At 42.4% G+C, this 24,435-nt stretch overlaps 1 protein-coding gene and 1 long non-coding RNA gene across 6 annotated transcripts; both read left to right on the top strand.

Annotated features, from left to right (window-relative positions):
* The first annotated feature begins 5,328 nt into the window (after positions 1-5,328).
* On the top strand, positions 5,329-10,862 carry LOC308057821 (endogenous retrovirus group K member 113 Gag polyprotein-like). 5 transcript variants are annotated; one of them, XM_080411857.1, is made up of 3 exons: positions 5,716-7,988; positions 8,136-8,209; positions 10,402-10,862. In XM_080411857.1, exon 1 carries the CDS (start codon positions 5,919-5,921, stop codon positions 7,695-7,697), a length of 1,779 nt encoding a protein of 592 aa, XP_080267983.1. In that variant the 5' UTR covers positions 5,716-5,918; the 3' UTR covers positions 7,698-7,988; positions 8,136-8,209; positions 10,402-10,862. The 5 variants fall into 5 exon arrangements, 4 of the variants coding, with proteins under 4 accessions (XP_080267983.1, XP_080267984.1, XP_080267981.1 ...); XM_080411858.1 differs by having other exon boundaries at positions 5,716-8,021; XR_013925477.1 differs by lacking the exons at positions 5,716-7,988; positions 10,402-10,862 and adding an exon at positions 5,329-5,634 and having other exon boundaries at positions 8,136-8,254.
* Positions 10,863-15,057: 4,195 nt separating this feature from the next.
* On the top strand, positions 15,058-19,391 carry LOC308057829. Its single transcript, XR_013925479.1, has 3 exons — positions 15,058-15,078; positions 15,807-19,324; positions 19,377-19,391. It is a non-coding gene; the product is annotated as an uncharacterized lncRNA (long non-coding RNA).
* Positions 19,392-24,435: the final 5,044 nt, after the last annotated feature.

Genomic DNA, 24,435 nt, shown 5'->3' with positions numbered 1-24,435 from the left:
ATGAAATACAACCAAGGAGGATGCATTTAGAAGACAAAAGAGCCCTGGAAGGGAAGGTACTTAACTTTGTTCAGAATGCAAACTATAACACACAGTTCTTGGAACTGGTGAGTTGCACAGCTGAATGTTAAAAGAAATTAGTTCATACCACAAGAAATACACAATCTGTGCCTTGAAAACCTGAAGGTACTTTTCTTTTCTGCCAGGAGAGGAGTGGAACACTGGATCTACTTGAAAGTAAGTAACCCTCCAGCTAATTTTATCTATCTGCTGCTAAACTTCAACAAAAATAGTTTTATTAATAAACTGAATTCCTTTCTGAAAACAGATACATCTGTAAAAATGGCTTTATTCCTGCATTCTCACTAATGGACATGTTTCCTTTGGAACGGTGAAGGTGGATCTGCACTAGCACATGTGCAGTCCCTGACTCACTTCTAATAACGCTTGGTGATAGCCATAGTGACAGGTATAGAGCAAACGGCACCACATTCAGAAGACAATATGGTGCTGAAAATATCTGGACATGGTCTAACAACTAGTTCCTTTTGTCACCTTTTCCTTATTCGCCAGCCCAGATATTTCCAAGGGGGAAACTTCTGGACCTTTTCTGGTGCTATACAGAGACCTGCTGAATTCACGGCATCTGTGACAAGGGCTACAGCTTTCTCCATGACTTTGTGATGTTGTGCTGCCACTAAAACGTCATCCATATAATGATACAATAACACAGTAGGCATAGCATTTCGGACAGGACTGAGTATTTTTGCAACGTACCATTGACACATTGTAGGGCTATTTTTCATACCTTGTGGCAGTACAACCCACTGATAACTCTGCAATGGAGCTTGCATGGTGATACTTGGAAATAAAAAGGCAAATTTCGGGGCATCATCTGGATGTAACGGGATACTGAAAAAACAATCTTTAAGATCTATGACAGTTAGATGCCAATGTCGAGGGATCATAGCTGGGGACGGGAGCCTGGGTTGGAGGGCTCCCATATCTTCCATAGCATCATTAATTTTTCTAAGATCATGGAGCAAGCGCCACTTGCCAGTTTGTTTTTTAATAACAAAAACAGGTGAATTCCATGGGCTAGTAGAAGGTACAATGTGTCCTTGGGACAGTTGTTCTGAGACTAAGTTTTGAAGTGTGCGAAGTTTTTCCAAAGGAAGGGGCCATTGATCCACCCAAATAGGAACATCAGATTTCCAGGTTATTTTTAGGGTGTTGCACACTTCAATGGCCCCATCTAAAAATGTGTACGGATAGACATTCCCCATTGTGACAATATATCACATCCCCACAAAACCATAGGGACAGGCAGCACAAAAGGTTTAACAGAAGCCACATGTCCCTCTGGTCTTTGAATTCAAATTAGTTCCAAACTCTGACGACTGTTACCGGTGCCCCCTATCCCAGCCAGTGTCTGAGAGACATTAGTCAGTGGCCATTGCGGAGGCCATTTGGCTTGAGAAATTACTGTGACATCAGCTCCAGTGTCAATGATCCCATTTAGTGCTATTTGTTGGCCATTGTAAATAAGGGTACACTGATACATAGGTCGCTGTGGAGAAATGGATTGTACCCACAAAATGTGAGGTAACCCTGTGGATCCAAAACCTCCTCTCCTCTGCGGAGGATGATCAGTGATAAGAGAGTTTACCCTTGCTGGAATCAGAATCAATTGCGCTATTCGACTGTTATCAATTTGTTAATAAGTTAAGATTGATTGACTTTATTTGATTGATTAATTTATTTTATAAAATCATTTTATAAAATTGAAAAATAGAAGGATAAGAAATATTTTTAATGAAACTTATAGTTGCACAGTAAAAGCTGCTATGAGATCTTCTGTACGTCCTGTACCAAGGCTAGAAGAAGGGGCTGGAACCATAGTTAAAACTTAGGTAATAACTTTAGGGTTGAAAGGTTCCTTTGTATTTGACCAGTCTTCTGTATGCAGAGGTGTATTGAAATGTCAGAATATGAGATTAATGGAAACTGGGGAGAGTCGACTGGAACAGCTTGTAGTTACCTGCCAAGAAACCATGAACTTTAGTAAAAGGTAATTCCGGCAGGGGGAGATCGCGACCACCGACTCATATACCACCTACCCAAATCGTACCCTAGACCCATTTCTAGACCTTTCTAAGCTTTACTGCGCAGAATCAGATATAGGAGGAGAGTATGTAAATGATTTACATGAAATGTTATGATTATGTATGAATAATTAATGAATATGTATGAATAAGTTCTATATACGGAATCTGAGTTTGGGACCTGGTGTGCGTTGATCGTGAGAAGACTCGCTCACGCACCCGGCCGTTAATAAAGAAGTGTCTGTTTATCTACATCACATTGGTGTTGATAAGTTCTTCATTCCGAGATTTCGGTAACACGAGTACCCTGAGGTATCGTACAAGGTGGAATTGGAGTCCGTGCCATGATTTTGATTTCGTCCACACTGTCAGAGTCAATAACAGCCGGTAAAACAAAGAGACCAGACAATGTTGTGGAAGATCTACCAATTAACAGAGCTTGTGTATCGGGGGGTAATGGTCCTTTGACATTTGTTGATAATAAATGAACCGAGGAATCGAGCAGTGTTACTGTGTGTGAGGTTGCCAGGTCCAATCTGGCGCTGCCTGAGGTTGCTGGACAGAGACTTGAGGTGTCGGTGCTTCTCTCCGAGCTTGTTGAAATGTCAGCTGTGGCACTTGTGTCTGTGCGCGTCGCTGTCCCGCGCTCCGTGGTCGGTTTCCCTGTATCGGTTGTCCCTGGAAGTCGTACTTAGGTCAACATCGATTAGCATAATCACGCCCTTTCTGACATTTCGGACAAACTCCAGGACCTGGAGGTTGTTGTTTATTCCCCGCAGCCCTCACAAGACAATTTCTCTTTAGATGACCAGGCTTACCACAACCATAGCAATTCCCCACACCATGCATCGCTACAAAAGCAGCAGCCATAGCTTCAAACTTATGGTCAACCGTACCGATTCAGTTACATGCTTCCACCATTTCCACCAGAGTGGGGTTCGGGTTGGGAAGAGACTTCAGTAGCCTTTTACAATCAACATTAGCATTTTCAACAGCTAGTTTTGTTAACAATATATCCCGAGCTTCCGCATTATCTACTTGACGTTCCAAAGCCTGTTTTAGTCTATCAATAAACTGCATATAAGGTTCTCGAGACTCCTGAGTGATGTTAGTAAAGGCTTTTTGTGGCTTTTGTACGTCAGGGACCTGGAAAAAAGCCTTTTTCGCCTCTTCTCTAATTGCCTCGAGAGCCGCACGGGGGCAGTGTTGAGCCTGCGCTACCGGGTCAGCACGTGCACCGGTGCCCGTAAGATGCTCTATTGTCAGTGCAGCTGATGCAGCATCATTATGGTTAACGTACGTGAGCAGGAGTGCTTGCAGTCCCCCTCTCCAGTGCGACTCCCATAACGTGTACTGAGTCGGGGTTAGCAGCAATCGTGCTAAAGATTTCAAATCATGAGGAGTCATGACATAAGCATCAAACACAGAAGATAACAGACTTATAAAACAGGGAGAAGAAATACCACGTTCCGTAACCGTGCGGCGCAGTTCTTTAACAACTGAAAAAGAAAGAGCCTCCCATCGTGCTCCCCCTGCCCGACCCTGAGAATACAAGACCGGAGCAACTATAGTTTTAGCCATTTCTAGATCCCCCTCCTTTAAGGCTTGTTTCTTTATTTTTGCCCACACATCACGTAGATCAGGAGAGTATAAATCAGGTTCTTGTTCAGGCTCTACCAGTCCTGGGTCAAAGGGGTCTTCTTCTGGCAGATACTCCACGGCATTGACACCCAGGGGTTTAGAGCACTGTGATTTAGAGGCTGATAAGGAAAGGGCTAGAGGAGCTTGCGATTCCTCCTCCTCTCCTTCCTCTGCCTTTTCTTTTTGTGCTTTCAGAGTCTCAAAAATAACTCTCCACGAAGAGAGCAGACGGTGGGACTCAGTATTGCCTTTTGTCGCAGAATCCCACAATTTCACCCCTGTATCGTCCCAAAGTTCCCGCGTGAAAATTGTAGTTGCAGTCACTGCAGGCATATTTACTTGCACCCACTTAAGCATTGCTTTAAGGTCATGCTCAGAAATACTTTTCTCATGTTTGTTAGGGAGACCTTTCATAAGCTCATAAACGTCTCTTTCTGGGGACGAAGCCTGATTCCCCATTACGGATTTCCCACAGCTCACCTCTCAACTCCGGAGGGATTTCAGGCCGGCTCCTGCTTCCTTTCAGCGGTTCATTCAAAGTTCTGTGGGATTTGCTGCATGTCGCTCAGTCAGGCGATTTGAGAGTCCGTCCACGTCAGATCCTTCACCAGATCACGTCGGGGTCACCAATTTGCAGCGAATGAAGAGACGGGACGCAGCTTGATGCAAGCAAATGTCCATTTATTAGTGATTTTCTTACACTTGTATACGTTTCTACTTTCTACATATTACACACTGATTGGTTAAATCTTAAGCGTAAAAAACAGGGATTGGTTGATATTTAAGGCACACGGTTGAAACAATAGGAACTTATTAGTTTACCTTGACATAGCAACAGTTTCTATTCCAAAATTAGGGGGTTTCTTTCTACACGGCTTTCTTGATTAACAAAGTTACATATCGGCGCCATCCATTCCCTTATCTGGCTACTTGTTTCTCTGTCCGTCTGGTCGCCTCCTCAGCTGTAATGGCTCAGGGGTCTGCAGTTAGCTTGTTCCTTGGTTCCCAGGGCTTGTGCCCTACAAGTTCTAACAAGTCTCTATTCATCAGGCTATCAGTACTTGGACTCCTGTCCTTGAGGCCTTGTCCTACAGTGAAGTCTTAGGGTTAAGTCCTAGGGTTAAGTCTTTGGGTTAAAGTTTTAAGATTAAATCTCAGGGTTAAGTCTTAATTTAAAGTCTTAAGTTTAAGACTTAGGGTTAAAGTCTTACGGTTTAATCTCAGGTTTAAGTCTCAAGGTTAATCTCAGGGTTAAGACTTAAGGTTGAATCTTTAGGTTGAGTCAGGGTTAGGTCTTAAAGGTTAAGTCTGTAGTTTAAGTCTTGGGGATTGTGGATAACTGTTGGGGCTTTTGCTGTATTGAATGATTATACTGAACTTTGAAGCAAGTGGAAAAATACTGAAGAAATAAGACGAGGGCACGATCAGAACAGTGGAATGAAGAGGGAGGAACAAATTGCGGATGCTTGCACAAGGCCAGGGCCAGCAAGGACGCGATAAGAGGAGCTGGGAAACAACAGGAAGGAGCCTATGTGTCTGAAAAAGTAGAAACAGAAATCTTGCTAATAAACAGCTGTTAACCAATCATATTACTATACGCTTGTAAAGTAGCCAATCATATTATCACACGTTTATAGAGTGCCTTATAAAAGTGTGCCTGGTTTGTACAATAAACGGATCAGATCTTGAACTCCATGAGTATTTGAATCTGACTCCCGCTCGCCCAGAATGCCCGCAGCATCTGGTGACCCTGACGGGTGGATCGGTCAAAAAAGTCAGGAGGATTCATTAAGGATCGTGTTACAAGCTGCGGAGCCGGCGAGGATCCTGCTGCCAGCGGAGAGAGAGCTGGGCGCCCGAAGAAAGGCGGAACGTGCACAGCTGACCGGTGAGTCAGGAAACTTAAGCAGGATGGGGATCACTGCATCAGCGGTGGAGAAAGAAATCGTAGACAGTTTAATGAAACTGGCAGAGAAAACTGAAACGTCAGTCTCACGGCAGGCAGTAATTGATCTGCTATGTTGGAGTCGCCGCCGTGGTTTCCTTGCTTCTACGCAAGATGTATATAGTACTGAAACATGGAAGAAAGTGGGAGAGGACTTATGGGAATCTGTGCAAGTCGGGACTAAGGGGGTAAAGACTTTGGCTCGCACGTATCGGGCTGTACGGGGTATGATCGCGCAGTTACACGGCGAGGCACAAGTCGCTGCAGCTGTTAAAGCTGCAGTGCGGTCTCCCAGCGATTCTGCCTCCCAGTCGGAGGAAGAGCCAGAGGGGCAACCTCCGTGTGAAAATCCCCCCGATTATACATCTAAAGCTTATCCAGTACTGACTACTGCTGAACGAATAGTGTGGGGATTAGATGATGAATTGCCACCCTGGTGTCCTGAAAAGGAACAAATGGCAAGCGGCGGACAGACATTAATACCGGCAGTTACGAGTACTGGATGTAAGACTGCTGGGATGGGAATAACACAGCCCACAGCTCCACCAGGGGAGGAAATGGAGACTGAGCCTGAACCGTTTGGCAATCTGCCTCCTTTACCTCCCGAAAGCGGCAGTCTTTGCAGTAGTGATGAAGAGGCAGCACCGACGCCTTATTCGGCACTACGGAGAGAGCTGCGACAGCAGGAAAAGAAGATGTCCGACCTACTACATCATATGGAGAGGCTCGACAAGGACTCTAAAAAGAAAGATGTTAAAAAGGCGTATAAAAGTGCCCATAAGGCTATAATTGAGGGGTTAGAGGCTCTGGGGGATAAAATTGAACAAGATGCACGCGCGGTACCTATAGACCCTAATTTTGACCCTCGAAGGCGATACAGGGGCCTGGTAGAGAATTGTACCATAGAAGGGGATTTTTCGTTTACCCCATTAGCTGCTCCTGTAGTGTTGCGACAGGGTCAGCCGACATGGGAACCCCTGGATTGGAAATTGGTGCAGGGCATTCAAAAAGCTATAATGCAGTATGGCCATAATAATAAATTAGTGAGAAATCAAGTAACAGCCTTAATTAAGTATACTGAGTTGGTGCCGGCCGACCTAAGAGCAGTTATGGAGCTTATCCTGTCTCCAACAACATTCATGCTTTGGTTAGCAAAGTGGCAGGAGAATCTAGAGGTGAAACTTTTAGAAAACATTCAATTGCCACAAGGAGATCCCTTACAAGTAGCGCCGTTAGATGCCTTAATGGGTACAGGTCCTTATCGTGATGGAGCTGCACAAGCAGCGTTACATCCCAGGGTGTTACAACAATCGAAACAAGCTGGGTTAGCAGCTTTCTTGGCGTTACCTCAATTGCATACACCAACCTTACCATATACCAAAATCTTGCAAAAACCTAATGAATCTTTTTTTAGTTTTGTTGACAGGTTAAGAGACGCCATTGATAATGCTCCTAACGTCACTCCAGATCTCAAGATTTTGTTGACTAAAGAGATCGCTGTACAAAATGCAAATGTCACTTGTAAGCAACTTATAGCATCCTTACCCCCTGGGGCATCCATCGCTCAAATGATAGAGGCATGCGCAAGGGCTCCTTTGGTTGAGGAAGAGGAAAAGGCAAAAATACATGCCAATGCTCTAGCAGTATCTCTAAACATCAACAAGGTACAAGGCCGAGGGGACCAGGGTTCTAAGCCAAAATGTTATCAATGTGGACAGGAAGGTCACTTTAAACGTGACTGCAAAAAGAATCTAGGAGGAAAGTCTCTGTTGAAGGGAAATTGTTTGCATTGTCAAAAATTTGGTCATAAAGCGGCCGATTGTCGCTCAAAATTTAGAAAAGATGGTACACCCCTCTTTGTTCCGGGAAACGGGAACAGCCGCGTTCTGAGGGACGCGGCCAAGAAATATCCCCAGAACCCAACAAATTTCATGGCTGCCTCGGCGAGCTGTATTCAGCCACCAGAGGAAGCGCAGGAGTCGATTTGGCCGTGGCAGAACCTGTAAATATCACTGATGAAAAGGTACATGTACTTCCTTCTACAGTTAGTGGTCCTTTGGGTTATGGTTTATCTGCACTCCTTATAGGACGCTCTTCTGTGTCAAGAAAGGGGATTTTTGTTCTTCCTGGTTGTATTGATGCTGATTATACCGGACCTATTGGAATTATGGTAAAAGTTTTTTCTCCACCTGTTCATATTCCAGCAGGAAGAACTATTGCACAGCTCATTCCATTCCAAGCTACTGTCCCTCAAAAAGGAGAAAAGGACAGGGGTCAAGGTGCATTTGGCTCAACGGGTATGCCTAACATTGCCTTTTGTCAACTTATTGGTGCCGAGTGGCCAAAATGTAATGTTAAGATATCTGGTCCACGAAGTGTAAATCTTCCTAATGTTTCAATGATGATTGATACTGGTGCTGATGTTACTGTTCTTCCTTTTTCAGTTTGGCCTACCATGTGGGAATTAGATAGTGCGGGTTCAACCATTTCAGGCATTGGGGGAAGTCGTCTGACACAGGTCAGTAAAAACTTCATTCTTTTCACGGATCAAGAAGGACATCAAGCATGGGTAAAACCTTATGTCCTACACACATCCTTGTCCTTGTTAGGTAGAGATGTACTTTCCCAATGGGGAATGAGAATCTCTACAGATTTTTGATTGGGGCCATTGATAGCAGCTCTCGCCCAACCTTAAAATTAAAATGGAAATCAGAAACTCCCGTATGGGTTGATCAATGGCCCTTACCTCAAGAGAAGCTGCAACACATTCAAGAATTAGTCCAAGAACAATTGGATTTAGGCCACATCAGACCTTCTGTTAGCCCATGGAATAAAATGGTTGACATGGGTGCCCTTCAGCCTGGACTGCCTTCTCCCACTATGTTACCACAAAATTGGGACCTATTAATTATTGATTTAAAAGATTGTTTTTTCACTATTCCTCTGCATGAGGATGATTGTGAAAAATTTGCATTTACAGTACCAGCTATAAACCGTGCTGCTCCAGCAAAAAGGTATGAGTGGGTTGTACTACCTCAGGGTATGAAAAACTCCCCAACAATATGTCAGTGGTTTGTGGATTTAGCTCTACAATCTTGGAGAGAGAATAATCCTAACCTTATTACCTATCATTATATGGATGATCTCTTAATAGCCAGCCCTCACACACTAGCCCCTGAAAAAGAACAGGAACTTATACAGAGTCTGCATACCTTTGGATTGGTTATAGCAAAAGAAAAGGTACAAAAACTAGCGCCCTGGAATTATCTTGGTCTGCGCATCTCAGAAACAAGAATCCAGCCACAAAAAATTATTAGTGTCCCAAATATAAAAAACGTCAACGATGTCCAGAAACTAGTCGGAGACATTCAATGGTTAAGAACTTTCTGTGGTATTACCAATATGGATTTGGCTCCTTTATTGGCATTATTGAAGGGTGGCTCATCACCCGCTGATCCCAGAATCATTATCCCAATCACCCCTTATTTAAAACTTCCTTAGTATTGGAGGAAAAATCTTTACAGCAACAAAATCCTATAAAAAATGCACTTAAGGTTTTTACCGACGCTAGTAGCAAAACTCAAAAGTGTGGCTATGCCTATAGGGATGACAGGAACAATTGGATTTCTCATATAGAACAAATGGAAGGTTCAGTTCAAGTTTTGGAATTAAGAGCAGTGTTAATGGTGTTTCAGGAATTTCGCAATGTCCCCCTTAATGTTGTAAGTGATTCTAAATATGTTGTTGGAATAGTTTCGCGTCTTTCGCGTTCCCTTTTAGGGTCTTTTACGAATGACAGACTTATGGCCCTAGTTATTCAGATGTGGAATGAAATAAATTTTAGACAATTTCCTTGGTGGATTACGCATATCAGAAGTCATCTGGATTTACCTGGTGTCTTATCAGAAGGTAATGCTTATATAGACACTCAGGTGGCATCCCCAGTATTACAAAATTCTCCTCTAAAACAAGCAACAGAGTCACATGCCTTTTTTCACCAATCTGCCCGGTCTCTCCAAAAACAGTTTGGTCTGTCTCGTCAAGACGCTAGGACTGTCATAGCGGCCTGTCCTGATTGTGCCAGGTTAACACCTCTTCAACAGGAAGGTACAAATCCTAGAGGGTTACAACCTCGACAAATCTGGCAAACTGATGTTACAGAATTCACCCCATTTGGAGTACTTAAATATGTCCATGTCACAATTGATACCTGCTCGAAAGCTATTTGGGCGACTGCTCATAAATCTACCAATGCTGTTGCCTGCATTCAGCATTGGACGTCAGCCACGGCTGTGCTGGGCCGCCCAGATATGGTAAAAACAGATAATGCCCCTGCATATCTTAGTGCCAGAATAAAGACCTTTTTGCTGCAATGGCAGGTGAAGCACGTTACCGGAATTCCGAATAATTCTGGTGGTCAGGCAATTATTGAACGTGCCCATCAATCATTGAAACATTACCTGTCTGTTTTTCGAAAAGAGGGGGAGAGGAGTCCTCATGTAATAGTGGCAAAAGCATGCTATGTACTGAACTGGTTGAATCCCAGAACGGAATGTACTGAACAGCCGATTTTCTATCACTTTTCTAACAATCCCAACGATTTTTCGAATCGTGACATAGCTGTCCAGGTATTTGACCCTGTCTCAAATTGTTGGTCAGGACCTCATAATTTATTAACGTGGGGTCGGGGTTATGCATGTATCTCCACAGGGGCAGTGACCAAGTGGATTCCGGCAAAATGGGTTCGCCCGTGGATTGAAAACCGACCCACTGAAAAGAAAAAGCAGGGTGACTACGACAGGATTGACTCCTAAATGAATAGGAGGGATCAGTGGGCTCAGTGGGCACAGCATCGAGAAAGGTTATTCCGACCGCCACGACCAAATGAAGAAAAGCGGCTTGTAGATAAGTTAACATACATTATTCTGCCCATCTTGCAGCAGTTACCTCGGGAGATACAATGTCAATTACCCTCCGGTGAATTGTCTTTGTTACACTGTGACCGTATCGTGCGTGCGTTGCAGGATCTTTTTGGGCAAGGACCGATAGAAACAGAAAATTCTTGTCCTATATGTGCTACTTCTTGTAATTCAACAGTTACTCTATATTGTGGATATTGTAAAAGGGTTGGAGCATATAGGCGGAAGGTTTTCCTACGTTTTGGTTCCGGCGGTTTTTCCCTTCTTACTGGGACACATGCCCCTACTTTTCAGGTATAAACGAGGCCTTACAATCTTATGAAGCCTTCGGACAGATATTTTTAGCAGAACATTGAAACGAACTCATCTTCTGGGTTCGCATTATCAGAAAAAGTTTTGAATCTCATATAATACAACATTATTGTAAATGTGAACGATGGCATTATTTTTAGAAATAGGCCTAATGAATATTGCTTTTGCTTCTGCTTTGCATAATATATTGTTGTTTGTTATTCTTTTGTTACTTTTAGTGCCTTGTCTTTTACAATGTTTCCAAAGCTGTATGGAACGCAGTATTAATGCTGTATTTAAAAAGAAAGGGGGAGGTGTTGGGGCTCTTGCTGTATTGAATGATTATACTGAACTTTGAAGCAAGTGGAAAAATACTGAAGAAATAAGACGAGGGCACGATCAGAACAGTGGAATGAAGAGGGAGGAACAAATTGCGAATGCTTGCACAAGGCCAGGGCCAGCAAGGACGCGATAAGAGGAGCTGGGAAACAACAGGAAGGAGCCTACGTGTCTGAAAAAGTAGAAACAGAAATCTTGCTAATAAACAACTGTTAACCAATCATATTACTATACGCTTGTAAGATAGCCAATCATATTATCACACGTTTATAGAGTGCCTTATAAAAGTGTGCCTGGTTTGTACAATAAACGGATCAGATCTTGAACTCCATGAGTATTTGAATCTGACTCCCGCTCGCCCAGAATGCCCGCAGCAGATAACTGGCTAGCTGAAAAAGTTCACATAGACATAGTCCAGCTGGCTGGACAAAAATGCACATCGCTCTCAGCTTATCTGAAGTAAAGCAAAAGTTACACAATAACAGGAAGACTGCAGTGGGAAAAGAATGTTGCAGGTGGGAACAGATAACTACAGAAGAGAAACTAGGGGCGGGCTTATTAATATGTATGAGCTAATTATAAGAAGGCATAAAAGGTGACTGTAAGGGACAATAAACGAAGTCTGCTGATCACTCATATTGAGTGACTGTGTCTTCCCTCCGTCTCGACAAATGGCACCCGAACAGGGACCCTAGAGAGGGCTGAACCTGCGAGCCACGGTTCGACGGAGATTCGGGTACCGGTCCTGAAAGCAGCGCAGGAGGCGGAAGGGCACAGTCCCCGCGCCCGGGAGCACCTACAGAGGGTCCCGCCGGCCACGCGTCGCCGAAGTCTCGCAAAGGCTGCAACAGCGCTGACGAAGGTATGGAGAGACAAGCGACGTACGATTCGCTCATATGCTTTTTAGAAAAGCGGAGCGTGCAGGACATAGATTGTAACAAGGCATTACCCGGGTTATTAGCGTATGGGATAGCATCCGGGACCCCCGCGGCAGTGGCAAGCAGCGGCGCACGGCCCGGCAGGCCCCTTCCCGGCCGCGGTTTCTCTCCATCCAAGGCACCCCCCCCCCCCACCCCCCCCCGATCAGTGCCATGGCGATGCAAGCGGCCAAGCGAGCTAACATCTGGCTGCCCCCAGAGGTCAATCGGATCCTCTATATTCGGAACCTGCCGTATAAAATCACAGCGGAGGAAATGTACGATATGTTTGGGAAATACGGACCTATTCGACAAATCAGAGTTGAAAACACTCCTGAAACAAGAGGAACAGCTTAAGCTTCTCAAGGAAAAATACGGAACTGATTACAAACCCACCAAAAAAAAAAAAAAAAAAGTGCTTCAGATGTCCTCTACAAGAAATGGGTTTCTGCCTTGAACTAGCAAACATCTCTGTGCTTAAAGAGAAGCCTTTTTGCCTTGATGGAGATAATTTATTCTGTATTCTGTATTTATGCTGTATTCTGAATGTGGAAATTGGTTGGGACTAGGAGGCTGGCTTAAAGGCATTTTGCAAACGGGATTATTATTTTTGATCATTATTGTAATAATAGTTTTTTGATCAAAACCAGCCAAAATTATTTGTAAGCATTAGGCATATCTGAAGAGAATGCCCTTATTTGAATCAGCAGTTAAGGTGTAGTTTAGTCTGATGCTGTGGTTTTATCTGCTACTGGTGAATTTTTGAAGTGATGAAATCAGAGATACAAGGTATACTAAGAGTTATGAGGTAATAAGGTAATAATCTAAGTAAGGGTGCTGTCTTTTATATCTACAAGTGCAATATGCATTTATGTAGCAAAGAGAAACTTTGACAATAATGTTGCTTGAGCGAGATGTGCATGCGACAACTTGGGAAAAGGGATATCACAATTGGAGTGCAACAGTGTTTCTATGTCTGGCAGAGTGAAATCTTTCAAGACCTGAGTTTAGACAGTCTAAAATAAATTGTTAGTATTCAGAAAACCCATCTTAAGCCTCTTTTGCTTACATAGTGTTATGGAAGTCAACTGCTATTGTAGAGAATTGATGATTTTTTAATACATATTAACAAATACTACTATTTTAACTTGAGGCAGTTGAGTGAGAAATACTCACGTGTAGCATTTGAGGGAATGTCAGCATAAATCGCACTTACAGTAAGACTGCATTTTTAATTACTGTACTCGTTAAGATTCGATGATGCCATAAGGCTAAGGCCTTTTATCACAGATTGGTTCTGAACTAAAAGGTGTGTGCACACGTAGATATGCACATTTGTGTTATTTTCCTTAATTGGCTACAAAATAATATAATTAGGTTGGGGACTAGATCTTGGGAATTTGTCTATTATACTTCTGTTTGTTAAGGAACGTGCATAACACACAGCACCCATGTAGGCTTGGCTTGTGGCATAGTTGTCAAATTTAGCATAGACATTCAGACAGATAAGCAAGGTACTCTTCTTGTGTGTATCACCTACAAGCCATTATGGCTTAGTGTGTAAATCTGTATGTAACTGTTGAAAAATCCACTTATGAATGTATATAGCTTAGAACTAATTTTTTCCCTTTGTTAATTCTTCGATATCAATGAGGTATTCTTCAGAAAATGTATGGACTGGTTGGTTGCATAAGGGCAGTTGTTATTTGGACAGAAAATTGTTAATGGTCAGGGATTTTCCACTAAAGTATTTGCAAATATTCCTAGTCAAACATCAGTTTGGTTTCTTTTTGGGTTTTGAGCTTGCATTAGTCCATGTTCAGAACTTTAAAATTACCTTTGAATTTTTTAAACTTTTTATATCACTGGAACAGAAAAGAGCATCTAAATTAAAGCTTCAAGCTAACTTTATTTTTCAAGTATTTCTGGAATTATACTTCTGAACTGAGATTTTATAAGTTGGCCGTGTATTTTCCTGTGTTAAAACACTGTTATTGAAAATGGTCAACCAAGCCTATGTCGCCCAAAATAAAAACGGGGGAATTGTGGATAACTGGCTAGCTGAAAAAGGTCTCATAGACATAGTCCAGCTGGCTGGACAAAAATGCACATCGCTCTCAGCTTATCTGAAGTAAAGCAAAAGTTACACAATAACAGGAAGATTTTGGTGGGAAAAGAATGTTGCAGGTGGGAACAGATAACTACAGAAAAGAAACTAGGGGTGGGCTTGGTATTTAGGCAACTAACCAATAATGAGCTTAACTTTTGTAATATGTATGAGCTAATTATAAGAAGGCATAAAAGGTGACTGTAAGGGACAATAAACGAAGTCTGCTGATCACTCATATTGAGTGACTGTGTCTTCCCTCCGTCGCAACAGGGGATAATTCTTAGGGTTAAGTCTCAGGGTTAAGTTTCAAGGCTAAGTTTCAATGTTAAGTCTCAGGGTTATGTCTTAGGGTTAAGTCTTAAGGTTAAATCTTAAGGTTAAGTCTTAAGGTGAAGTCTTATGGTTAAATCTTAGGGTTAAGTCTTAGGGTTAAGTTTTAGGGTTAAGACTTAAGACTAAGTCTTAGAGTTATGTCTTAGGGTTAAGTCTTAAGGATAAGACTTATAGTTACATCTTTAAGTTTACGTCTTAGGTTTATGTCTTAGGGTTAAGTCTTAGGGTTTTGTCTTAAGGTTAAGTATTATTATTAAGTCTTAGGGTTAAAGTCTTAAGATTTAATCTCAGGGTTAGGTCTTATGGTTAAGTCATAAGTTTAAGTCTTAATTTTAAGTCTTGGGGATAAGTCTTAAGGTTAAGTCTCAAGGTTAATCTCAGGGTTAAGATTTAGGGTTAAGTCTTAAGGTTAAGTCTTAGGGTTCAGTCTTAGGGTTAAGTCTCAGGGTTATGTCTTAGGGTTAAGTCTTATGTTTAAGTCTTAGGGTTAAGTCTTAAATTTAAGACCTAGGGTTAATTCTTAGGGTTAAAATCTTTAAGATTAAGTCTCAGGGGTAAGTCTTAGGGGTAAGTTTTAAGGTGAAGTCTTAACATTAAGTATGAGGGTTGTGTCTTTGGGTTAAGTCTTAAGGTTAACTTTTAGGGTTAAGTCTTAGGGTGAAGTCTAAAATTTAAGTCCTAGGGTTAAGTCTTTCAAGGTTAAATCTCAGGGTTAAGTCTTAAGGTTAAGTCTTAAATTTTAGTGTTAAAGTTTTAAGGTTAAGTTTCAGGGTTAAGTCCTAGGGTTACTTCTTAAGGCTAAGTCTCAGGGTTAAGTGTTAGTGTTAAGTCCTAGGGTTAAGTCTTAATGTTGAGTCTTAGGGTTGATTTTTAAGGTTAAATCTTTCGGTTAAGTCTTAAGGTTAAGTCTTAATGTTAAGTCTTAGGGTTAGGTCACAGGGTTAAGTTTTAAGGTTAAGTCTTAGGGTTAAGTCTTAATGTTATGTCTTAAATTTAAGACCTAGGGTCAATTCTTAGTGTTAAAATCTTTAAGTCTCAGGGTTAAGTCTTAAGTTTAAGTCTCAGGGGTAAGTCTTAAGTTAAGATAGGATGAAGTCTTAGGGATAAGCCTTAGAGTAAAGACTTAAGATAAAGTCTTAAGTTTAAGTGTAAGGCTTAAGTCTTAGAGTTCAGTCTTAGGGTTAAGTTTTAAGGTTAAGAATTAAGGTTAATCTTAAGAGTTAAGTCTTACGGTTAAGTCTTAAGGTTATGTCTTAATATTAAGTCTTAGGGTTAAGTCTCAGGTTCAGTTTTTAAGGTTGAGTCACAAGGTTAAGTCTTAAGCTCAAGTCTTAATTATAAGTGTTAGCGTTAAGCCTTAAGGTTAAGTCTAAGGGTTAAGTCTCTAAGATTAAGTATTAGGTTTAAGTCTCAGGGTTAAGTCTTAGGGATAAGTCTTAAGATTAAGTCTTAAATTTAAGTCCTAGGGTTAAGTTTTAAGGTTAAGTCTCAGGGTTATATCTTAGGGTTAACTGTTAAGGTTAAGACCTAAATTTAAGTCTTAGGGTTAAGTCTTAAGGATAAGTCTTAAATTTAAGTCTTAGGGTTAAATCTTAAGGTTAAGTCGTACGGTTAAGTGTTAAGGTTAAGTCTTAAATTTAAGTGTTCTGGTTATGTCTTAAGGTTAAGTCTTAGTGTTAAGTCTTAAGGTTAACTCATAAATTTAAGTCTTAGGGTTAAGTCTTTGTGTTCAGTCTTAAGGTTAAATCTTAAGTCCTAGGCTTTGAGTCTTAGGGTTAAGTCTTAAGTTTAAGTCTTTGGGATACGTCTTAGGGTTAAGTGTCAGGGTTAAGATTTATGTTTAATTCTTAAGTTTAAGTCTTAAGTTTAAGTCTTAAAGTTCAGTCTTAAATTTAAGTCTTAGTGTTGTCTTCGGTTAAGTTATAGTGTTAAGTCTTAGGGTTACGTCTTAAGGTTCAGTCTTATATTAAATTCTCAGGGTTAAGTCTTAGGGATAAATCTTAAGGTTAAGCCTTAGTATTATGTCTTAAGATTCAGTCTTAAATTTAAGTCTTAATAATAAGTCTTAAGGTTAAGTCTTGGGGATAAGTCTTAGGGTTAAGTCTCAGGGATAAGTCTTAGGGGTAAGTCTTAAAGTTAAATCTTAGGGTTAAGTCTTAAGGTTAAGTCTCAGGGTTAAGTCTTAGGTTAAGTATTAGTATTAAGTCTTAGGGGTAAGTCTTATGGTTAAGTCCTAAATTTACGTCTTAGGGTTATGTCTTAGGGATAAGTCTTAAGGTGAAGCCTTAGGATCAAGTCTTAAGGTGATGTCCTTATGTTAATCCTTAGGGTTAAGTTTTAGGATTATTTCTTAGGGTTAAGTCTTAATGTTAAGTGTCAGGTTAAGTCTTAGAGTTAAGTCTTACGGTTACCTCTTAATGTTATGTCTTAGGGTTAAGTTATAAGGTTAAGTCCTAAGGTTGAGTGTTAAGTTTGAATATTAAAGTTAAGTCTTAAGGTTAAGACTTAGGGTTAAGTCTTATAGTTAAGTCTTTAGGGTTAAGTCTTAGGGTTAAGCTTTCGCGTTAAGTCTTAGGGTAAAATATTAAGGTTAAGTCTTAGGGTTAAGTCTTAAATTTAAGTCTTAACGTCAAGTCTTAAGGTTTAGCCTTAAGGTTAAGTTTTAGGGTTAAGTCTTAGGCTTAATTGTTATGGATAAGTCTTAGGTTTAAGTCTCAGGGTTGAGTCTTAAGGTTAGAGTCATAGGGTTAAGTCTTAAAGTTAAGTCTTAAGGTTAGTTCTTAGGGTTATATCTTAGGTTTAAGTCTTCAGGTTAAATCTTAATCTTAAATATTAAGGTTACATCTTAGGGTTAGGTATTAAGGTTAAGTCTTAGGTTTAAGTCTCAGGGTTAAGTCTTAGGGATAAGTCTTAAGTTTAAGTCTTAGGGTTAAGTCTTAAGGTTGATCCTTAAGGTTAAGCCTTAGCATTAAGTCTTAGGGTTAAGTCTTACGATGAAGTCTTAAGGATAAGTCTTATGATTAAGTCTTGGGGTTAAGTCAAAATGGTAAATCTTAAGGTTAAGTCTTATGCTTAAGTCTCAGGTTTATGTCTTAGGGTTATGTCTTAAGGTTAAGTCTGGGGTTTAAGTCTCAGGGTTAAGTCTTGGGGATAAATCTTAGTGTTAATTCTTAGTGTCAAATCTTAAGTTTAAATCTTATGGTTATGCTTAGGCTTAAATCTTAAGGTTGAGTCGTAATGTCTTAAGGTTAAGTTTTAGTGTTAAGTCTTAGGGTTTAGTCTTAGATTTAAGTCTCAGGGTTAAGTCTCAGGGTTAAGTCCCAGTGTTAAGTCGTAAGGTTCTGTCTTAAGGTAAAGTCTTAGGGTTAAGTCTTAATGTTAAGTTTTAAGGTGTAGTCTTAGGGTTAAGACTTAGGGATCAGTCCTAAGGGTAGGTCTCAGGGTTATGTCTTAAGGTTAAGTCTTAGATTTAAGTCTCAGGGTTAAGTCTTAGAGACAAGTCTTAAATTTGAGTCTTAAGGTTAAGTCTCAGGGTTAAGTTTAAGGTTAAGCCTCAGGGTTAAGTTTTAAGGTTAATTTTTAAGTTTAATCTTATGGATTGAGTCTTAGGTTTAAGTCTTAGAGTTAAGTCTTGGGGATATGTTTTAGAATTAAGTCTCAGGGTTAAGTTTAAGCTTAAGCCTCAGGGTTAAGTCTTACGGATTGAGTCTTAGGTTTAAGTCTTAAGTATAAGTCTTAAGTTTAAGTCTTAGGGTTAAGTCTTAGGCTTAAGTCGTAGGATTAAGATTCAAGGCTAAGTCTTACGTTTAGGTCTTAGGGTTAAGTCTTAGCGTTAAGTCTTATGGTTAAGTCTCAACGTTAAGTCTTAGGGTTCAGTCTTCTGGTTAGGTCATTATTTTAGGTCTTAGGGTTAGGTCTTAGTGTTAAGTCTTAATGTTGAGTCTTAGGGTCAAGTTTTAGGGTTAAGTCTTAAGGTTATATGTAGGGTTAAGTTTTAGGGCTAAGTCTTACAATTTAGTCTTAGGGTTAAGTCTTAAGGTTGAGTCTTAGGGTTAAGACTTAGAGTTCAGTCTCTAGGGTTAGGTCTTTAGGTTAGCTCTTAGGGTTAGGTATTAGGATTAAGTCTTAGGGTTAAGTCTTAGCTTAAGTCTTAAGTTTAGGTGTTAGGGTTAAGTCTTAAGATTTAGTCTTAGGGTTAAGTCTTTGGGATAAGTTTATAGAATTCAGTCTTAGAGTTAAGTCTTAGGCTTAAGTCTTAGAGTTAGGCCTTATGGTTAGGTATTAGGATTATGTCTTCTGGCTGTTTTAAGATTAAATCTTAAGGTTAAGTCCTAGCATTAAGTCTTAAGGATAAATCTTAGAGTTAATTCTTATGGTTAGGTCTTAGGGTTAGTTCTTAGGTTTAAGTCTTAGGGATAGATCTAATGGTTAAGTTTTAAGTTAATTCTTAAGGTTAAGTCTTATGGTTAAGTCTTAGGACTGAGTCAGGAAAAAGTCTTAGGGTTAAGTCTTAGATTTAAGGCTTAAGGTTAAGTCTGAGGGCTAAGTCTTAGGGTTAATTCTTAGGGTTAAGTCTTGGTGTTAAGTCTATAGGGTTAAGTCTTAGGGTTACGTCTTAAGGTTGAGTCTTTAGGGTTCAGTCTTATGGTTAATTCTTAAGGTTATGTATTAAGGTTATGTCTTCGGGTTAAGTCTTTAGGTTCGGTCTTAGGGTTAAGTCTTAGGTTTAAGTGTTAAGGTTTAGTGTTAAGGTTAAGTCTTAGGGTTGAGTCTTAGGGTTAAGTCTTAGAGTTCAGTCTCTAGGGTTAGGTCTTTAGGTTAGGTGTTAGGGTTAGGTATTAGGATTATGTCTTAGGGTTAAGTCTTAGCTTAAGTCTTAAATTTAGGTCTCAGGGTTAGGTCTTAAGGTTGAGTTTTAATATTGAGTCTTAAGGTTGAGTCTTAGGGCTAAGTATTATTACCAGGAACAGAGGTATATTACTGTAGGGTCTTGCAACTGGGTCTTCTGCAAGATCGATCGATTGATCGATCGATATATAGTCAGACAGACATAAAAATTACGCAATAGCTGCCCTAAATGTTTCAGAGATTTATTTCCATCAGTTTAGGTCATTGAACTTCCTACAGTAGTTATCTATTTCCTCATGCTGCCAAGAACTCCATCGTGTTTGCCATCACTAGTACCAATTGCTCTTTTCCTTGTTTCTTTGGGTAACTTTGGAGTCTTTGCTGTGGAAACAGGCTAGTGTGATGAAATTTAGCACATAGGAATACTTCATGGTTTGCTGACTCTTCAGCAGGGGTTTCCTTCCTCCACTCCCTGCCCAGATCCACCCCTGTTCTCTTCATTCCTCTGTCCCTCTCCTGTCCCTCTCCTGTCACCACACCGCCCCATCTCACCCCCCTCTGCTGCTCAAAATATTAAGGGAACTAGATCTGTATTGAAAAAATCGGGGTTTCTCTTTCCTCTCCTGAGGATTTACCACCCAGAGCAGGCTCAGGTTCTGATCCTGCAAACTGCTCTCTAGCACTTGGATGCTTGCTCTGGGAAACAAGGGCAGCTGCTCAAATTCTTTTGCAGGCAGAATCTTTGTTTAAATTCTAGTTGAAATGAAATGAAAAGCTGTCATCAGTCCCACCTGTGGCACAGAGAGACACCTGTGTTTCACGCACATGTCTGCACAGAAACACACGCAGAGGGAAAAAAGCCCGGTACTGCTTTGTGCAAGGAAGTATGTAAACTCTCCCTATCAGCATTGCTGCTTTGAGCAATTGAATCGTTCTACAGTTATCTGACAAGCCGACACGCTGCCCATCAAATCAGAACCAGAATGTATGCCATTTGCAAGACGGGGCAGCAATAAGCTTTCAACCACTTTCCAGCAAGATCAATTCAAGCAAGGCTGTGTATTCATGGATTTTCTCCTCTGCAAAGCCATGAAGAAAACATGAACAGCACTCCCCAAAGGCAAAGGAGCAAACTGAGGGAGAGCAGCTCATCGGCGCCTTTCAGAGCTTCAACAGTCGGGAGAAAAGGGAAAAAACCCATACAAAGGTAAAGAGCAGCCAAGATGCACTTTTATAAAATGTATATTGGGACCTGTTCCACATCTCAGAATGACTTTCAATATTGCTTTGCATGCCTTTTAGACCAAGGCCTAATGTGGCGTGATAGCTTCTGCTTGCCAGGGCATGAGAAGATCACTCAAATGAGCAACACAGTAACAAGTAAACACCAAAGGCGATAGCAGAGCTTACCGTTTCCCTCCACTGGCGACCAGCTGTGCAGTAAACCAGCTTAACACAGCCTCCCTAAGGATGGCTCTAAAGTCACTGAAAAGGAAAAAAAGAAGGTAAGTTCTTAGCCTGGAATGTAAAGGCACCCTCTTGGCTTCCAGGCAGGTGGCACAGATCGCCCAGCAGGGTCATGTCCCCACATTCCAGGAAAGATAAAAGAAACACAGGACGTCTTTGTCGGGTGGGTTTGATGCATCCTTTCCATTTGGTGAAAGCCTGAGGAAGGATGTATTCCCCGGTAGGACCGGTGGCACTTTAGACCTGAGGTTAAAAAAGTGCTGCACTTCAGTGACGCTCCCCAAGCTGCTTTCACCACCAAAGAGAAAAAGATTTGCTCTCTCCAGTATGGTGGGAATGATACCATAAAGTCAGTCAGGGAGAAAAACCCTCTAAGACTTGCTTGCAAGTTTCAGAAGGCCGGCATTCTTTATGGCAGTGCTGGGAGCACGGGGGAATGTTTCCTCTGAGCGTGCTCACCCAGTTCCTCGAGGGTACGCACTATGGACAGCAGAGCACTTGCACACTCATAGCGCATTACACATGCATTTTCAGTCAGGCACGGGATGGGTTACAAGTTGCTTGCTTTAATGCAAACGAGCACACACCCTCAGACAGCACTGCTGAGGTTTTTTACTAGCTCCCCGTGCTCCCCAAGCGGGGCCTTGCCCTCTCTCGGGGGGCTATCTGAGTCAGAGGTCACGATCTCCCCCCACAACAATTACCTTTGTCCGAATTCCAACCAACTTTCCGCGGATCGCAGCACTCTGTCGGCTTGTCTCCTCCTGCAGCCACAACGTCCTCACCCGGAGGCTCTTTCTGCATCACTGAAGACAACGGAGATCTTTCCCCCATCCATTCTTTGTTCCCCATCCTTCCCGAGGCTGACTCCCTGGATGAGAGGTCCCTTAATTCATCACTTCTAACAGCTTTAGAGAGTCAGCTTGGCCTAACCTTTGTGCGCAGGTGTGTTTAACGTAGAGCTACACACCAAATCAGAGCGTGGCAACTGGGGAGCTCAGACATCTTGTCCCTTTGCCGAGCCAGCAGCTTCCCCTTAGCAGAATCCCTGGACATAAATGTATATACGGTGGAATCTATACGGTGGCATCAAACGTCCTGCCAGACACCACATCCGTCCCTAAAATCCTTCCCCCCAAACAACCCTGAAAGACTTCCCTTGACACCCTCCTCCACCCCAGGCTGTTCCTGAAATCATCCCCCACCTCCACCTCCCTGCCCTGGCCCTAAAACTTCTCCCCCAGACCCTGGTCCGGCCCTAAAGTCCCTCCCCCACCCTCGGTCCGTCCCTAAAGTCCTTCCCCCAACCCCAACACCTCCCCTCTCGTCCTTCCCTAAAGGCCTTCATCAACCTCGCCCCATCCGTCCCTAAAACCCTTCGCCCAGACTCCCCACTCTGTTCTCTAAATAACACACACAGCCTCAACACCTCCCCCCCCGTGTATCAATACGCACCCCCCCACATACCCCCACCTCCCCCACTCCCCCACCCCACCTCCCCCCACACCCCACCCCCCATACACCCACTCCCACAAACACACATCCTTGCCCCACCCCCCACCCTCACACACCCCGCTCCATCCCTAAACACCTTCATCCATTCCCACCCGTCCCTCCCTAAACCCCTTCCCCCGCCCCCTCCCCTGCCCCCGTCCCTCTGTCCCTGGCATGGCCCAACTGCCCAGCACCACCAGACCACTCTGGCCCAAACACCATAAGGCAATGGTTCCCACCTGACAATAGCAAGTCGAGGAACTTTTTTTTTTCCTAAATAGAGAGCGTTTTACTTTGTACACTGCCGACTGCAGCAAATTATGTTTTGCTGACCGACTGGATACCCAGCAAAGATGAACTCCACATCAAATATAATAAAATCTACCAATTATATCAAATAATGGAATATATCAAATGCAGTTTCTTATATTACAATAAAAGAAAATAGCATGCAATATGATAAAAGGAACCAGTGGCAGTTACTGTGAGCGATATGATAAAAGAGCAACAGGGGCGAAGCACCAAATTGTTATTCCAAAGTGTTAACATGACTAAGGAAAGGAGACATCACCAATTCCCACCCCAACAACACCCAGGCCCACCCTTCGGCTGGGAGCCCCCTTGCAGCCAGTGCCAGGAGTCTCTCGGGAACAGGGAAATTCCCCTGGAGAAGGTACCAGGAAGGAATTCTCTCGCTGCTTCCCACCGTGCATGGTAGCCATGTGAGGCACAGCACAAGAGTTCTGCTCCCTGCTTTCTGTGGTGAGAAAATTGACACAGCACTTTTGAACTCATATAGAACCAAAAAACATGGCTTGGGAAAGTGCAGGGCTGCTCCCCTGGAGAGGGTTCCAGGAAGGAATTTTCTTGCTGCTTCTCACCCTGCCCTGGCAGCCATGTCAGGCACAGCAGAAAAGTTCTTCTCCCTGCTTTCTGTGGTGAGAACATTGACCTCTTTTCATTGGCAATAATGCATAGCCCAAAAAAGTCACCTTGACAAAGTGCAGCAGTGCTCCCTGGAGAAGGTGGCAGGAAGGAATTCTCTTGTTGCTTTTCACCCTGCCCTGGTAGCCGTGTGAGGCACAGCACAAATGTTCTGCTCCCTGCTTTCCGTGGTGAGCAAAATTAACCCTTAAGTGTTGCAGTCGTTAAGAGCCCAAAAAAGTAACTTTGGGAAAGTACAGCACTCCTCCCATAAAGAAGGTACCAGGAAAAAATTCTCTTGCTGTTCTCACCCTGCCCTAGCAGCCATGTGAGGCACAGCACTAAAGTTCTGCTCCCTGCTTTCTGTGGTGAGCAAATTGACCCATCATAGTTGCACTCATAGAAAGACAAAAAAACACACCTTGGGAAAGTGCAGCACTGCTCCCCTGAAAAAAGTGCCAGGAAGGAATTCTCTTGCTACTTCTCACCCTGCCCCAGCAGCCATGTGAGGCACAGAACAAAAGTTCTGCTCCCTGCTTCCTGTGGTGAGAAAATGGACCTCTCACATTTGCGATCACGCAGAGCCAAAAAAACCCCTCACTGTGGGTAAGTGCAGCAGTGCTCCCCTGGAGAAGGTGCCAGGCAGGAATTCTCTTGCTGTTTCTCACTCTGTCCTTGCAGCCATGTGAGGCACAGCACAAATGTTCTGCTCCCTAATAGCTGTGTTCTGAAAATTAACCCCTCACATTTGCAATTGTATAGAGCCAAAAACACCCTCACCTTGACAAGTGCAGCACTGCTCCCCTGGAGAAGGTGCCAGGAAGGAGTTCTCTTGCTGTTCCTCACCATGCCCTGGCAGCCATGTGAGGCACAGCAGAAAAATACTGCTCTCTGTTTTCTAAAGTTAGCAAAATTGACCGTTCACAGTTGTACTCATGTAGAGACAGGACTTTCTTACTCAAAAGCAAACCCCAAAAAGCCACGTAGCCGTGGGAAACCCCTTGTCCTTCCGTGTGGCTGGTGACTTCCCATGGCTCTTCCGCAAGGCAGGAGAAACAACCATGAATTTGGAAGCCCACGTAAATTCAAGTACACTTAGTCC

This window comes from Falco punctatus, assembly GCF_963210335.1.
Source record: "Falco punctatus genome assembly, contig: scaffold_46, whole genome shotgun sequence".
Lineage (NCBI taxonomy): Eukaryota > Metazoa > Chordata > Aves > Falconiformes > Falconidae > Falco > Falco punctatus.
The sequence above is the reverse complement of the archived record's forward strand: the minus strand, read 5'-3'. Positions and strand labels throughout refer to the sequence as shown.

Bases quoted from the DNA above. Each gene is read 5' to 3' on its own strand.
- LOC308057821 (XM_080411857.1), top strand. From the start codon at position 5,919: ATGATCGCGCAGTTACACGGCGAGGCACAAGTCGCTGCAGCTGTTAAA.